The following is a 17,110-nucleotide window of genomic DNA, read 5'->3' as shown; positions in this document are numbered from 1 at the left end:
CCAATTAACCACTCAAAAAAAAATAAAAGCCACAAAAACTGGAAGTGGAGCTATAGCTCAAAGTGGTAGAGCACTAGCCCTGAGGCAAAAGAACTCAGGGACAATGCCCAGGCCCTGAGTTCAAGCCCCACAACCAACGAAACAAACAACAATAACAAAAAAAAAACCTAGATGCATTACAAATATTGTATAAGATTACCTTCAGGCAATATGTACAAGGAATATGAAACATGAATGAATTTTATATTAAAGCACAGGTTCCATTTCCAAGATATCCCATTATGTATATGCAAACTGAAACCTCAAATACTTACATTTTGAATGAATATAACATATTTGATCTGTACTTCAAAAAAGCTGCTAAAACCCTTTTCTTTTTTCTTTTTGTGATGCTAGCATCTGAACCCAGGGTTGTAAGCAGGTTCAGGAAGAGCTCTAGTACCATTTAGCCGTGTCCCCAGACTTATTACTTGTATTTTTGTTTTTGAAAAGGGTCTCACCAACTTCTTTCATGCTGGCTTTGAATTTTCAATCTTCCTGCCTCTGCCATGCAAGTATCTGGGATTACAGCCATACAATACCAAATTTGGCTAAAAAAACGATTTGTAAGTAGCTGAAAGATTTGATAGATTTGGTATATATTTATTCCATTAGCAAATCTTAAAAAGATGTTTACTGCACAGAGGACTGGTCTCATTCTGCCCCAATGTCGTCACCTGTGTTCTCCACAGTTAGGACTGACAACTCATAACACATGTACCCCTCTCACCTTCACACCAAGAAGTTCACTGAGGATTGTGCAGGGGACCCCTGGAGGCCTACACCATTGGTCCTCATTGAGTGGGGTGGGGAAGCAGAGACTAAAATTTCTCCATCCTGACAAGCAGCTCTGCAGAAATATCCATGTCTGCTCAGGTGCAGATGCATGCGTGTCTGCTGCAAGTGTAGCTGGGCTAGGCATTTTTCCTTTAGCCTGTCCGGTCTTCTGTAAATAGGCATCATGCCTCTCTCCAGGGTCCAGTCATCCACGGAAATCTATGGAAAAAAGCCCTCCTGTCCTAGTCAGGTCTGTCCATGTTACTAAATCAGAGGTTGGAATGTTTTGTAGATGTAGGACAGGACATAGGGACGCAATCTTAGCAACATGCTAGCCCCAGGGACCACAGCCGTAATTCTGGCCACAGCTGCCTCCAAGGGGCCGAAGCGCAGCTTGATTCTGCTGAGCCCAGCATTTCATTTCCTCTGCGCTCAGGACCAAATGAAGGAAGAATGGGACCCTCCCAGAGGGCTAGGGAAGCTAGATGGAGGTCACATGGCTCCCTCAGAAAGGCCTATGGCCTGGGCTTTTGTACTTCCCCTTTACCCCTGACCTTGGGGCTCTTTCCACAATGTCACGCTCCCTCCTCATGCAGAGAAAACCAACACAATGCACACAAGTGCACTTAAGCAGATTCCAGCCTTGCCTCACCGACTCTCAGCTTCAGAAATCCTTTCTCAGGTCTCAGTCAAGTTCTTCCTGCGGTTCACAAATGTCAGGGCCCAGTGGAGCCTTGTGGGAGGAGATGTCAGGGAGCCTAAGGCCCTGGACCTCTGCTCTTTGGTAATACTCATTGTAAACTCCTCCCTTCCTGAGGCTAGCAGCAAGGGTGGACCCAGGTGAGCTGCCCCCTGCTTCACAGGCCCAATACTTCCCCAAACCTGTGCCATCAGCCACCTGTGAGATAAAAAAGGTGGGATTGCACCTGAAGACAAGGGAACTGCCCACTCTGTCCCATCTCTGTAACCAGGGCTAGCTCCAGTTAAACAAATTTAACACCATCCCGTGAAGAAGCTACTCTGTAGAGCAGAGGAATTAAAGCCTGTGAAAACCTGCAGCCCAGGGCCAACCCGGGATGGTCCCGTGGGCCCAGACATCTGTGAGAAGCTCTGAGCTGTAGCTCAGGAAAAACCAAGAGTACCACAGAGCTCAGAGACAACTGAGATGAGCAGCCAGCTCACCTGTGGTGAGCACCTCCAGCAAAGGGACACAGGAAGGAACACGCCCGGCATCCTCAGGATCAAGAATCTAGAGGGTAGATAGGGCCCCACAGAGCTCAGGCATAATGGCCTCTATCCTAGACTCAGGCTGAACTTGCCTCTGCCCACAATGCTGCCATTGAGGTTTGTACAGGAAGGGAAGAGATTTGCAAAATGGTGTATTAAGAAGATTAATCTGGCTGCAGTAGTGGCAGCATGTGGATGGCTGGGAGGGGAGAGATGACCAATTAAGGGATACTGCAGTGGTCCAGACAGGAGGCCTGGGAGCCAGCTCTGAAAGTGATGTGTGTTGCCCAGGGAAGGCGTGAAGAGGTGAACAAGATGAGCCAGAGCTGAGGGGAGGCTGAGATAAGTCCCACCAGCCCTATCTACAGGCCTCAGCTCTGAGCCACTTCCCCTGCAAATCTCTGCTTCCCAATTCGGACTCCTTGGCTCACTTCACCTCTGTTAGTTTGTTTTGTTTGAGACAGTGTCTTTCCCTATAGCTCAGGCTGCCCTTGAACTCACAATCCCCCTGCCTCTATCTCTCCAGTGCTGGAATTACAACTATGTACCATGCCTGGCTTATCTCCACTTTTGAAGGCTCTGCCTGATGTTCCCACTCACCCACCCTGGCGTCATGGACCAGCCAGCCCACAGGGATGGATAAGAGTCGCCGAATCAGAAGAAGGGAAGCCTTCAAGGAGGTGTGGGAAGTCAGGGGACAGTAGGGCAGTCCTAAGGCATCCCACAGGCCTCACAGCTCACGGCCTAGCCCTTCCCTCTCAGCTGGAGCTGGGCCTCTCTAAACATACCTCCCTCCCCAGCACTATATCCCCAGTGCCTCCTCACCAGGCACGCAAGGCAAGAACTGACTTTTTAGCCACTTGCTGTCATCTCCCCAGCTCCCAGAAGGCTTCCTCATAAACATACAAGCCAGATAGAACAGCACTGCCATTGTTAACTTGGTGTCTGGACAGCCAATCCAGGGCCCTCTGCTACTTAAAAAGTCCTTGAGCCTCCTCCTCTGCCCCCCACCCACCTGGACCATTTCTGGCCCAGAGCTCCTAGAGGGGACAGGGGCATGTAAAGGTTGCCCTAGTGGTGTAAATGTCAGAGGAGCCAGCTCCTCCTGGGCTGGGCTCCTTGCCCAGGTGAGTCCTTACACCCGCATCTTTCCAATGCAGCTCTAGAACTGCTGTGCAACACCGGAGTGACAATCAAGGCTGTGCTGATGGGGGAAGCCAGGTTGAGTCCAGGGCTGCATTATCCTTCATGCACCATGCCATCCTCCTCCTCCTCCTCTTTGTGGGTCTCTGCCTCTGTCTCCTAGAACTGCTCTTCAGGGGCACAGGACACACAAACTCAGTCTTAGCAAGACAAAGAAGTAGGAATGGAGAAGCAGTGTCCCTCAGTGCCAGCCCAAACCCACCCTGGCCTTCTGGGTCACAGTTCTGCTGCCCCCCTCCCCGCTACCATCTCCTCCTCATCTCCCTTCCTTTCTCCCCTACCTGTGCCCAGGTCTGATTTCCCACTAATCCCTGTGTCCATCAGTTCTCCACCCTCCTCTGCCCCTTTCCCCACTGCCCCGAAGTAGAAAACCCTCTACACAAGTCCAGCTTCATTTATCCCTGAGCCCTACTCACCCATGTCAGTTCTTTCTAGGGACCTTCTTCCAACCATCCCATTAGTGAGTAGGGCTTGGTAACACTCAGCTGGGACCAGCCCTGCCTCTTTTGTGCTTGGTGTCCCTGACCTTTTGTGGCCACCTCCTGCCTGTCTTCATCCATCTCTCTCCTCTCAGGCCAACATTCTTAGTGCTCAGTCTAGACCCATTTTCCCCTCCCCTCCCCAATTTGGTGCCCTCCCTCTACCATCACTCTCACTCCCAACTCTCCAGCTGTCACTAGGGTGTAGAGGACACTAAGCAATCTCTCTACAAATCCCTGGCTCTTCAGTCAGAGTGCCAGAGCCTGCCTGATATCCCTCCCAGCATGGCCAGCTGCCACCTCAAACTCAACACGTCCAAAAACAAAGCCCCCCTGCCTCCTCTTGCAAACCTGCTCCTGCTCCTACAGCCTGGCTCCACCCTCCCTTGGTAAATCTGTCTGAGAACGCTGGTGTTATCTGGGATGCATGCCTGTCCTTCATCCTTCCAGACAGTCAGGTGCCCAGGCCACAGGGCCTGCCAACAGAACCACTGTCCTGCCTATGTCTTTCTTCTCCCAGCTGGCCTGCTGTGGGGCCCCCTTTGCCTCTGCTTGGAAGAATGGAAACAGCTCCAGGCATTGTCCCTACCCGGACTGCACCTACAGGGAGCTCTGGATTTCTTCAACACTGCTGAGCTAGGCTCATGTCAACCTCTGCCCCAACTCCTCACATCCCATGCCACTGATGCATTTCCCAGCCTGGCTCTAAAAGGCCCCTCCTCTCTATACCTAGCTACTCTGCAATTCCTGACCTCTCTACAGCCATGCTCCCCACAAGCACTCTCAAATCCCTCACCAGGGGTGCGCCCCTCCCCCTGTGGCATTGGGCACGAATGGCTTTTCCTCTAGCATCTACATGGCATAGGTGCTCTGGCTCTGCCCACAACCCCCTGGCATTCTAGTATTCTCTTCCCATGCAGAATCAGGGAGTCTAGAACCAAGAGATGCCTGAAGGCCATGAACACTCCTCAATGAAACATCGCCAAAATAGTGCTGTTCTTGTTCCCACACCCAAGAAGCCCTGAAAGTGGAGGCCAGATCGGGTGTCACAGGATTATCCCCCAATACCTTGCTTGCCTTCCAGCTCCAACTCTTCTACCTGGATGTCAAAAGACAGGCTTGAATGGTGTCCCACAAAGCCTTGCCTTCAAAGGCTATTATCTGGGGTGCCTATGCTGCATGGTATGTGTTTTGTGGAAAGAGAATTTCCCAACTTCAAGTAAAATGTAAAAGGAATCTGTGACTCCCTTCAAATGTTGAAACATACCACATCTGGACACACACACACACACACACCTCGCCCTATCCTTAGCTTCCCTCAGTGAGAATAGCCAACTGTACTCACTTATAAATAGAAATCCTCTCTGGACAAGTATCTGGAGTGACAGGACAGGTCCAGAGACTGAGTAGCAAGCAGAATTGTTTCCCACTCTGTCTTCTCTGGACCTATACAGCCATCTACCCCAGACCTCTTCTCTCTGCTCCCTCAGCCCTACCTGCTGTCACCTTGCTTCTAGAACATGAGCTTAGTACCTGTACCTCCCTGTCATTTAGACCCTAGAAGGGGATGCTTAGGAAACACCTTTGTCCCCAAGAACCATCCCCTGGAGGGCTCAATGTAGCCCAGGACAGAGACCAGGACCACTCCCTTTCAGAGAGGTTCTAGGATGGCCCCCAGCCTACCTCTCAAATCTGTCCCTATACCAAACAGAAACCTGACAGCCATCCTTGCTACCCCCTGCCCCCTACTCCCACACACAAGGTCTGAGTCCTGCAGTTCAGCTCTCTCCTCAGTCCCTCCTGCCTAGACCACCACAGTAGCCTTCTTCTTGGCTTCCTGCCTCCTTTCTCTCCTCCAACCTTTCCTCTCTTACTCTACGTGGCTTCCAAAAGACTTCTGATAAAACACAATCTGATCACATCACTGATCTGCTTGACTTTGTGGGAAATCTATCACCTTCAGGATAAAATCAAAACTCCTTCCTATGCCTCTCAGGACCTGCCCTTGGGTTTTGTTGGGTTTCTGGTTTTGTTTGGTTTGGTTTCAATGTCCTGTCTTGTCATTGATCCATTCCAGCCCCTCCTCCACCCCCCACAGTGCCCCTCTCATCCGAAGGCCTAGTTTCAGTGTCTGGTGCCTCTGGCCCCACGCCTTCCTGTGCCCTTTGCTGGCTCCATTCTACTGGTCCTTCAAACTCAGCTCAGAGTGCATCTCTCTCAACTCCACGTTTAGTGACATATTGGTAGCTTGAAATTGGCTATGGCAAGCGCATTTTCACCACAGAAATTGGCAAATACTACAAATCAGGGTGTGTTTGGGGTTTATTTTGAGTGTTGGATCTTAAATATGTATCAGCACACCAGTGCTTAGGTCAGCTCTGATGCATAGGATACCAGTGTGGGATGGATGGATGGATAGATGGTTGGATGGATGATGGCTAGATTACTCAAGGTCTGGGCTCCGTGTACTTTGCTTTGGCAGCTGTTGCATACATTGATACTCATCCTACAGCAGCTCATACACTTCCTGAATTCAGTCATTCCCTGCCCCCTCCTCATGTCCTTTGGGATCCTTGTCCCTCTCACCAGCTCCTCTGGGCATATCAATCCTGCCAGGTCTCCGGAGAGCATGAGACCACCATTGGGATACCATTTGGTCATAGGTGGGTAGAGAGGGCCAGGGGCAGTGGGTGGCATATCATCCAGGCAGGAAAAAATTAATGACAGGCAGTGGGAGAAAACAGGACCTGGGGAAGGATAAAAGGGCTGGGGCTCAGCCTGCAGGGACACCCAGTAGCCCCCTCTGCAGTGACCCCCAATCTGATCAATACCAGAATCGATGGACTCAAATACCTCATTACGAGAACAGCAGGGAAAACAGGAGCCCCTGGCAGCGGCCTTGATTAGCCTGTCCCCCTCCTCCCTTACTGGCTGGCTTAGCTCTCTCTCCTCAAGGCTCCACCTCTCCTGCAGTTGGCTCGATCTCAGCTCAGGTCTCCCCCCTCCCTGTCCTCATTTGCATCTGGGTCTCTCAGTCTCCCCCTGTGTCTCAGGGCCTCCATCTGTCTCTGTCTCCTCCCTGCTCAGTTTCTGTCTCTCCCTCCACATCTCAGGCTCTCTTGTCTCTGGGTGTCTCTCTTCTTTGCCACTTCCCCCCCCCCGGGTCTCCATCTCACGTTCTGGATCTGTTTCTTTCCTGTCTTTCCCGGTGCCCCCCCCCCCCCGCCCCCATCTGTATCCCTGTCTCTCAGCCCTGCACGTCTCCCTGCTCCCTTCCTTGGCACCCCCTCCAACCCGCTCAGGGACCCAGATGGCGGGATGTTCACGCCGCAGTGCCTGCAAGCACGGGGCCATGGTAGCTTCTGGGGCTTCTTGCCACCCCCCCCCCCGCCCTGAGCCTGCTGGGCAGCAGTCAGTCAGCTGCAGCTCAGAACTCCTACTCACCCCCATGGGGCCCTCAGCAAGGAGGCACTGGGACAAACTCCTCCTAGAGCAGACAGTGCCATCCCTGAGTGAATCCTCGCTGGGACTGAGGGAGCCAGGGCTATGGTCCCCCTTTGCCTCAGGACCTTGAGTGATAAAATCCTAGAAGCACTTGGACCAATGGCTTTTATTTCCTCTCCAAAGGGGTGTCCCTCTTGACATCTCACTGAAAGCCCTCTTGCTGTGGCTTCATCTGCCCCGGGTCTATGTGACTCAGCTTCTTCCCAGTGCCACCAAAGCCTTCACCAGCAGCATCTGGCTAGGCAGGGACTGCCGGGTAGAGCCCCCAAAAGAGAGAAGAAGGGCACTTAGAAGGCGCCCTCTTTGCGGAGGCTCATCTGACCACAGCCAGTGTTGAGTGAAGCAAAGGAGGTCATAGCTCAGGCTTGGGGAGCCAGGGTCTTAGAAGTTAAGGGCTGCTACCAGCTGGGTCCTGGGAGGAGAAATTCTGCCCTCATCCTCCCTCTGGTGCCTGGCAGAGTGGAGCACCTCTCCTGGGGAGCTGGCAGAGTCGGCAAGTGCATATATGCCCACACCCCACGCAGCCCAGACACAACACACCCACCTCGGTGCCATGCGCGCCCACCTGCTGGCACTGCAGCCGGTACTCCCCCCCCCCTTGCCTCCACACCTCGCTGCCATAGGGAGGGAACATGGCATTAGCTATCTGGTGCCAGCTATGGAGGTAAGAGGAAGAGGGGCCGGGCAATGCGCTGGTGATGAGGGAGAGATACATCTATCTAGACATGGGTGGGGGGGAGTCTCTCAGGAAAAGCACCATTGCCCACCACCTTTCTAGGTCAAAGGTCAGCAGGGTGGGGGTAAAGATCTTCTGAACGCCCTGAAAACAACAGTCATCTCACCATCTGCTCCAGCCCTAACTTGGACCAAAACCTCACCTCCTACCCTCTCTGCTTCAACCCAGACACTCCTTCTTTCCTGTATGTCTACACCTTTGTGCAAGTCCCACATATCACCAAGCCCCACCTGGACAAGAAGATGAGCCTCCCCTGTAATCCTCTTCATGTGTGCACATGTGGCTTGGTCCAGGCCTCCATGCCTCATCCCTTAACAAAGGATTCCAAACCGGGAAAGGTGGGGTTCTGGTGGCCAATCCTCTTCCCACTGCCCCAATTTAAGATAACCAGAAGATCATAACAGGCAAGAAGGGCACAGGAGGGCATGCCTGCTGGTCTCTCTCCTTGTGTAGCTCAGCGTGGGGTAGGGAGGGCCAATGGGGTCCCCCAGGCCACACTTTCTGTCTGCACAGATCAGAGAAGGAGAAGCGTCTCCTCCCCTCAGCCCAGATCCTGTAGCTTACAGCCATCGGCCCCACAGAGCAAGCCTGCTCCCTCTTCCACATGACAGCCCTTCAAATATTTGAAGACAGCTCATCCGTCCCTGCTGAGCCTCCTCTTCTCCTGACTAAACACCCTGCTTCTTAGAATGACTCCTCAAATACGCTAGTTTCAAGTCATCTCACCATGCCGGGCGCTCTCATCCTTCCAGAGCTGTCCCGGTTCACAGCCACGCTCCAACCTGAGGCCAGGCAGAAGAACTGCCTGTGTCCTAAACCCCAGCATCTCCCCATCGCAGCCTCTGACTTCCTCCGCCCTCCACTCCCACCAGCATAGCCATTCTACGTTGGCAATCACTTCTACTTTTAGAGCCAGGCAAATGCTAGAGACCCACTACATCTCCCCTATCCATAATGCTTTCTCCAAAGATCCAAATCCTTTCCAGTGACCTCTCTCCATGGCTGGAGTTTATCACCTGTCCACATGAAGCCTGCCTCCTCTGAGAAGCCTTCCCAAATAGAACATGCTTGCCCCCCCCCCCCCCGAGGCAAACCTCCATACTCAAACTACACAACGCTGATTGTGGTCACTCTATAGAGTCTATGCATCTCCCAGTCCTTCATCCCACACATGCACACCAGCAGCCTAGAGAAGAAAAGCCCAGAAGGTGGCCGGGAGGGAGAGGTTCCCCCCATGAGAGCCAGCTTGGACCCATGTTCCTACCTGCTCGTGGTACTCGATGCCCATGCTGAGGGTATTGACCAGGATAGCGATCATGATTCCCCGGCCGAAGTATTTGCTATCCACAATCTTTCGGAAAGTGTCACAGATCAGCCTCCAGAAGACCAACACAGGGCTGGGCTCTGTGTCTGGACACAGGCTCCGCCGTCGTCGACTGTGAGGGTCACGGAGGTCACTGTGCTGTGTATCCTGTGTAAACTCGTAAACAGCTTCGCTGTCTGAGTCAGGCAGCTCGTGGTCGGCGGGCTCCAGTTCTCCTGTGCCCACTCGGGCACAATAGGGGCAGCTGTCTGGGCCACAGGCTCCACTATCTGCCTTGGAACAGGGACTGGAGACCTTGCAGGAGCTGTGGCAGGCACCTGTAACAGGAGAATGGGGGATCAGAGGCTCTCTTGACTGGGGCTCCCTTGCCCTTGGTAGTGCTGTGTGTGTGTGTGGGAGATGCACAGCATAACAGGAGAGATGTGGGGTAGTTACAAGGTTGGGCTTGCTAGTCAGTGAGCCAGGAATGCTCCTGAATGACAAAGTACCCCAAATGTCAAGAGCCACTGATAGTCATGGCTGAGTATCTTAAGAGTTCAGGCAGACAGGTGGCCTCCAGGTTCTCTGAGGTCCTGCACAACCCCTATGTCCTTCTCGAGTCCCTCTAGCCTTGGGCTAGAGGCCTGCCCACCTCTCTTCCCTAGAGAGGGAAGGCCTGTGTCAATATTGCTCTGAGTTGCATTTTGCAATGGATCCTTAAGCCCTCCCATTCCCCCACATGTGCATTTGTCCACTCCTCTCCATGCCAGACATGCATATACACACATGTACACTATATACACACACTCATGTACACACACTATTTGCACATCAGAAGATATACGCACACACCAAACACATGTTTACCCAAATGTATCAATACTACCCAATGTTGATGTCAGACCCACCCACACGTGTACATGCACACACAGACCAGAGAAGAACACCACAGCCATGAGCATGGGCATCGGACACATGCACTCACACACATACACACACTAGACCCCTTCCTTCATGCACGGAGACACATAAATGCACACCAGACTTACTTGTGCACATACACACACAGTGACCTGTCTGGAGACATCAATATCCGTTTAAATCCTGCTTTGATCACAGACTCTATGAGAGCTGAAAGGAACCTCAGAAGCCACTCAGGTAAAGCATGGATAGGGAGGCACCTGGCTCAGGGCCTGGTAAGCAAGGTGACATTTCCTTCTCCTGACTACATCTGAACATAGTACTGATGGTCCCCACCCCACCTCTTACACGGAAGGATGTAGAGGAATGTGATATGATGGCCATGTCCCATGGCTGGATAATGGAAGAATTACTAAGATCCACTTTGCATTGTGTGATAACACCTTCTGGTGTTATCATCTTCCAGAGACCACCTCACAAATATCCCAGTGTTCTCTACATGACATATCCTTCCTGAAACACAGGCTGGATCTGGGAGGCTGGGTCTGGGAGGAAAGCCAGCCCTGTCTAGGGACCCTCCTACAAGCAATAAGTGTCTCATTCTTCAGTAACATGGACGATCTGCCCATTGGACCAGCAGCTCCAAGCACTTGTCACTCTAGTCTCAGGCCTCTCTGCAAGGGAGGGAATAAGAATCAATTTATGCTGGGTGCCAGTGGCTCACACCTGTAATCCTAGCTACTCAGGAGGCTGAGATCTGAGGATCGTGGTTCAAAGCCAGTCTGGGCAGGAAGGTCCATGGGACTCTTATCTCCAATTGACCACCAGAAAACCAGAAGTGGAGCTGTGGCTCAAAGTGTTAGAGCACTAGCCTTGAACAAAAAAAGGCTCAGGAACAGTACCCAGGCCCTGAGTTCAAGCCCCAGGACCAATAAAAAAGAAATCAATGTATAATAATCTCCTTGGTATGGGGCATCATGTTGCCACAATTACACGCCATTTCCCCTATACAACCAAGAATAGAAAGCAGGCTTCAGAGTCGGATGGCCCTGAGGCCATCCCTCACCAAAAAGGACAATCTTACAAATCAGGTAAGACCTTCAAACCTCCTTTTTCCCCATGTGTACGACAGAGATGCTAGGCAAGCTTATCATCTGAGCTCTCAGAGGGTTCAAAGGGATCTTTCTTACCTATGTTAGGCACACCAGTGAAAAACAGTGGTTAGATATTAGCACAAACAGCAGAGAGCAGAGTGCATAGCAGATACACATTACATGACAGTTATTATTACAATGTAGGACTCACAATTCCCGTTTTAACAGATGAGAAAATTAGAACTCAAAGAAGTAGTAGGATTGGTTGAAAGTGCCACAGTTACAAAAGGCAGAATGGGGATCTGAACCCTGGTCCCTCTGACTCCAGTCCTCTAGTCCTCTCTGGGATACCACCCAGCCCACCCCTCCCCCACGCCCACCCATGCAACTGAGGGACACCAACCCATATCCCTGCTTGGTGTTCTTACCTGTACTCTGTGTCTCCAGCAGCTTATGCATGGAGCTGTAGGGCCCAGGTGGGATGTTGAGGCTGGTGAGTATGGGGGGCCCAGAGCTGGGGGCCACTTCAACTAGCGCCTTCTCCTTCAACATCTCTGGTGGAGAGCTGGTGTGCACAGTAGGGTACACTTTCCCACTACCCACAGTCCTGCCAGACGCCTCAGATGGGGACCGGGGAGGGGGCGCCTGGCAACGGACTGGCTCCAAGTGGCAGTCGGCATGATAGAAGCTGTGCACAGACTCGGCACCCCCTGGAGGCCCCCCAGAGAGGGTGGGTGTCGAAGGTGGTGGCAGCATGAGCCGGCGGGACCCACTGGCATCCCTATCTTTGATCTCCGGGCTGGCCCGTGGGGCCCTGAGCGTTCCATTGCCCAGGTGGTAATGGTGATGGTGATGGTGGTGGTGGTGGACCAGGTGGTGGACGGACAGGCGGCGGTGTGAGCGAGAGCAGGTGCCACTGGGCTGGGGCTCCTGGCCCCCGAGGGCTGCTGGGCTGCTCAGTAACCCAGCCCGCACGCCTGCAGCCCGAGAGACCTGGGCCAGCCTGCGAGCTGCCTTGCGAAGGATGTACACCAGGTACTTCAGCAACTCCTCATAGCAGCTGCCGGGCTCAGAGAAGCTAGCCAGAGTGCTGGCGTTGGACAGGAATCGCACGCGCTGCTCCCGCATTAGCTGGCTCTCCCGTTGCTTGGTCTCTGAGAACTGCGTGGCAATCACCACCAGGCACAGGTTGATCATGAAGAAAGAGCCCACCTGTAGGGGTGGGGACAGGGAGAGGAGATGTCCTGAAGAAAAGCAAATCTCCATGTCAGCTGCCACAGACAGAGAACTTACTGCATGCTAGGCGCTGGGCTAATGTTTTTTCCCATCACTATCTCATTTTATTCACATGACAGGCTTGAGAGAGAACGCTCTTGTAATTGTTGTCCCAACAGTAAGGAAGCTGAGGCTCGGAGAGGGCAAGGAATTTTCCCAAGATCACTCAGCTAATGCAATGCAAGGCTAAAACTGGAACCAGGCCCTATAAAACTCTTTAAGGTATGGCCATTGATCATCATGGTATTCTACAAGGTTGCCTTTCAACTCCCTGCACTCATGGAGACCCTAAACACACCTCCCCTGCTCCTACCAGGAGTAGAGAATACTGTGGAAGTGAACGCTCAATTAAGGACATATAGCCTTAATAGCAGATTGTGCTTTTGAGACTTGTTTATAAGCCTCCAGTCTGTAGTTCCAACATTGGCTTCATGATAAGACCCTTAACCACTGGACCTCAATATCCTCATCTGAAAGCACAGACCCTACAGGCCAGTCAAATGGCCCATTTTGACTTTCCCTTAATCCCCTAGAACCTATCTCCATGCCTCAGTTTCTCCAGGACCTGGGGCTAAAAAAAGAAAATTAGTTGGATAACAATCCCCAATGATGGAAATGAATATTTATGGTGACAAAGCAGAATTTTTTTTTTCTAGACCGTGTCCTAGTAATTATGATAATTAGCTTCACTAGTGTGGTGCCAGAGAGTTGTTTGGGAGGAATTTTCAGGGGGTGTGTGGGAAGGTGGAAATGAGGCCCCTTCCTTCTCTGTCTGTTCCCCCTCCCCAACCAAGCCTGAAGGAGCAACGATTTGGAGAACGCATTCCCTGCGGCACCCATCTTGCCCTCTAAGGTGATGGTAAGGGACTGGGACACATTTCACCCAGGCTTTACCTGGGTACCCGTGTGGCCCTGGCCACTCTTACACCAGGGAAAGTTACGGGGCCAGGAAAGAGTGGTTTGGGGACCTGCCGGTCCCCAGAGCCTACCCTCTGTCTCACCCTGCCAACTCTCTGGCATCTGTCCCAGGTCCTGAGTAGATCTTAATCCCTTTCTTAATCTCCTTTTCTCAGATCTGTCCCTCTGCGGCTCTGTCATTGGCCTCGTGGTGACAGGGGAAAAGTGCTAGATTTAGACTTGGTAGCTTTGGTTGCCTTCGCAGCTCCAGCCCTGTTCAATGTGACCTTGGCTCAGTGATCAGCCGTCTCATTTAGGAGCTAGGGGCCACCATTCTGCAGTGGCCACCTCACAGGTGCCTGTGAGGATCCTAGGAGCAGCAGATGTTTCAGCACACATCCACGGCGTCTTCCCTACTCAGCAAGACTAATCCACAGCTTAGGCAAAGCACATAGTGAGATCAGATAAATGAGAAAAATGTCAGTTAAATGAAGGTGATCACAAGATCATGATGAGGATTAAATATCCAGCATGTAAGAAGTCCTGAGAGCGAGGGGCTGGCACACAGTAAGTGCTCAGTAAACATCAGCTATAAGTGGTAGCCATGAAATTATTGTCTAGGGATGATGGTGATTTAACTTATTTGCTCTTTTGCCTATTTTCTGCCTTTGTAAAGTCTTGGAATTTCCAGCTGGAAGGAATAAGGGATCATGCAATGTTTCTCAACACTGGAAATCAGGGGTTGTTTGCAAACATTTCAGGATGTTTAGCATCTTTCCCATCCTCACAATAGAATGTGAATGGTGTACCCTTAGTCCTTGTGAAAAACAGAATCATGCATGCAACTTCCAAATGACCCTGGAGCGTCAGGGATGGGGGTGAGGGGGAACAGAGCCTGCTGAGTTGAGAACCATCTACATTACTCATGAAGAATCAGGGACCCCGAGCAGGATGAGAGGCAAGTCTTCGGGGGAACATTTTGCCCAAGGTCCTATTAGCAGTAAGTGGTAATCAAGGTTTTTGATATTTCATTGTTTTTCTATCAGTTGCGGGGCCTGAACTCATAGCCTGGGTACTGTCCCTGAGTATTGTTTTTTTCATTCAAAGCTAGTGCTCTACCACTTTGAGCCACAGCACCAATTCCAGTTTTCTGGGGGTTAATTGGAGATAAGGGTCTCACGGACTTTCCTGCCCAGGCTGGCTTTGAACCACAATCCTCAGATCTCAGCCTCCTGAGTGGCTAGGATTATAGGTGTGAGACATCAGTGTCCAACTAGAGTCATGTGTTGACCTTGGGATTCCTCTTGACCCTCACCTAAGGTCCTTCTCACGATGTGACAGATGCTTTCTCTAAGGGATTTGTCCTGAGAGCTAAGAATCTCAAATAAAGCAAGCCTTCCCCTATCCTCAGTCACTAGCCATATCCCAGTTTCCTCCATCCCCATGGAGGGTGAGGAGGAGGAGTCACTCACGATGATGAGGAGGATGAAGTAGATGAAGTTGTAGAAGGAGTGAGCATCCATCACAAAGTACATGATGTCGACCCAGCCCTCCAGCGTGATGACCTGGGGAGGTGGAGAAGGACAGGCTGACACTGAGCTCATCAAAGCCTCTTCCAGTTTCCTCCAGGGCCCTGACCACTCCCACCCTACCCCAAACACGAGCATGACCACTCTCGGGGGGAGGGGGGGGCGCGCGCTAGGCCCAAGCTGCCCCACCTGGAAGATAGCGATCCAGGCATAGCCAATGTTGTCGAAATTGATGGCGCCCTTGAAGGGGTTGTGCTCGCCTGCAGAGCAGTTGGTGTAGTACTGGTTCCAGTTGACACAGGTGGTATTGCTGGAGCTGTTGTAAGCGTTGTAGTCTAAACCACAGGGCGGGCCGCCGCCACCCTCCCCTCGCAGTGTGGGCACACTCCTGCAGGACCGCATGCCGTTCTCCCGTGGCTGGGAGCAGATGAAGGGGCTCTCGTCCTCGTTCTCTGTCTGGTAATAGCGCTCCAGGTCCACGCTCAGGGGTCTGAAGGATGAGATGGTATGGGTACACTGAGGACTATAGGGAGGCAGGTCAGACCTGAGGGTGGGAAAGAAGCCTGGGCCGGGCAAGGGGTGTGGATATGAATGGGGGTCACTGAGAACAGGAGGGCCAAGTTAGAGTCACATTCTAGAGCAATGGTTTCAAACTTTGCTGTCCTTTAGAGTTGTTTATTTCCCTGTAACCAAGCTATACCCAAAAACTTAATGTAATCAGAACTACTGGAGGGACTGACCTTCTAAGCATCAGCAACTTTAAAATCTCTCCAGGTAATTCCAATAGGTAGCCAAGTTCAAGGACCAGATACGTTTCAGATACAAGCACAGGTATGTCCGTGGCTACAGGAAGCTAGGGACTAGGGGAGATCTCAGCCCCACAGGCCACCCCCAGGTCACCCACTCTCCACTCACAGGCTGAAATTCTCAGGGAGGAAGCATCGGTTCCGTAGCAGCCCTGCCCACAGCTGGACACCAACGATGCCAAAGATGAAGAAGACGAAGAAGCAGAGTAGCAGGACATTGCCCAGCATGGGTAGTGTGTCTAGCAGCAAGGTGACCAAGATACGCATGCCTGTTGGGGCAGAAAACACACTGGGGACACAGGGCTGGCCAGGCTAAACTGGCTTCCATGCATCTGGCTGTATTCCCAGAGGGGTCCCACTGGGAACCTCCAGGCCCAAGCTGGAGGGGAGACAAATGGGGATCTCTAACACGCATGCTTAGACAGCTCCAGGAGCCCCAGCACCTTTGACCCACACATAGTAATCTGTTCATGGTAACACCGATGAGTCAGAACTGAGGTTCCCAACACATTCTCATGCTCCTCACTCTCTCGGCATCACCGTGGGGTGATGATATCACCCCCAGTTTACAGATGAGAAGTCTGAGGCCCACAGGAGTGATGTGGCTTGCTCAGTATCAGAGATACTAAATGTAGGCGCTGGGACTTAAATTTAGGCTTTGTACTTCCAAATCTTGTGCGTGCACACACACCTCCCACTTCCTTCTCTCACCAGACACAGTCACCTGAACTTTCTACGCCATCACCACTGGGGTCATTGGGGAAACTGAGGCGGAGGACTCCAGTAGGGATATCAGCAAGGCAGAATTTCACATTGCGAGTCAGTTGCTCATCAGAGGCCAAAAATGCCCTCCACTTCATCAACTTTCTGAGCCCCTCAGCCCTGAAGTCAGGACGTATGAGGCATGTGACACTGTCCTCTCAGGAGTCCATCCTAGCGCTAATAGCCCTCTGCAGGGGCACAACTACTGCAACCCCTCTCCTGAAAATCCCTGTTAGGGATCCAGCCCTGTCCCCACTCCAGGTCTAGGACCCAGCAGCCCACATGGTGTGAACCAGCCACCAATCTTTTGTCAATGCCTTAGAAGGCAGATAGATCTCCAGTGGCTAGTTTTGAACCCCAAAGTGCTCCTTAGGGTCTCTGCCTTCTCCAGGACAGAGCTTTTAAGCAGCAGCAACAGCAGCTAATTAACTTTCTTGGTGGGGACCGCAGCCATGTTGCCTCCACCCCTCCTTTCACTCAGCCCTTCTCCCCCACTGCTCCTCCCATCCCCCTTCAGCTGCTCTGGGCTCCAACTGAGATCAATTCCTCAGGGTTTGC

At 52.0% G+C, this 17,110-nt stretch overlaps 1 protein-coding gene across 30 annotated transcripts in view; it reads right to left on the bottom strand.

The window, feature by feature from the left end:
- Cacna1g (calcium voltage-gated channel subunit alpha1 G) overlaps positions 1 to 17,110 on the bottom strand; it is a 67,210-nt gene that overhangs the window by 39,767 nt on the left and 10,333 nt on the right. For 29 of the 30 annotated variants that reach the window (XM_042671699.1, XM_042671721.1, XM_042671735.1 and 26 more), the window contains exons 5-9: positions 15,900 to 16,059; positions 15,174 to 15,474; positions 14,928 to 15,020; positions 11,712 to 12,495; positions 9,230 to 9,606 (exon numbers count right to left, since the gene is read on the bottom strand). In XM_042671699.1, the coding sequence (XP_042527633.1) occupies positions 9,230 to 9,606; positions 11,712 to 12,495; positions 14,928 to 15,020; positions 15,174 to 15,474; positions 15,900 to 16,059 (1,715 nt within the window). The remainder of the gene's footprint in view (positions 1 to 9,229; positions 9,607 to 11,711; positions 12,496 to 14,927; positions 15,021 to 15,173; positions 15,475 to 15,899; positions 16,060 to 17,110) is intronic. The other variant, XM_042671740.1, reaches the window with a different exon arrangement.

Source organism: Dipodomys spectabilis, unplaced genomic scaffold (genome assembly GCF_019054845.1).
Source record: "Dipodomys spectabilis isolate Male_0828 unplaced genomic scaffold, ASM1905484v1 ptg000018l, whole genome shotgun sequence".
NCBI classification, from domain to species: domain Eukaryota; kingdom Metazoa; phylum Chordata; class Mammalia; order Rodentia; family Heteromyidae; genus Dipodomys; species Dipodomys spectabilis.
The sequence above is the reverse complement of the archived record's forward strand: the minus strand, read 5'-3'. Positions and strand labels throughout refer to the sequence as shown.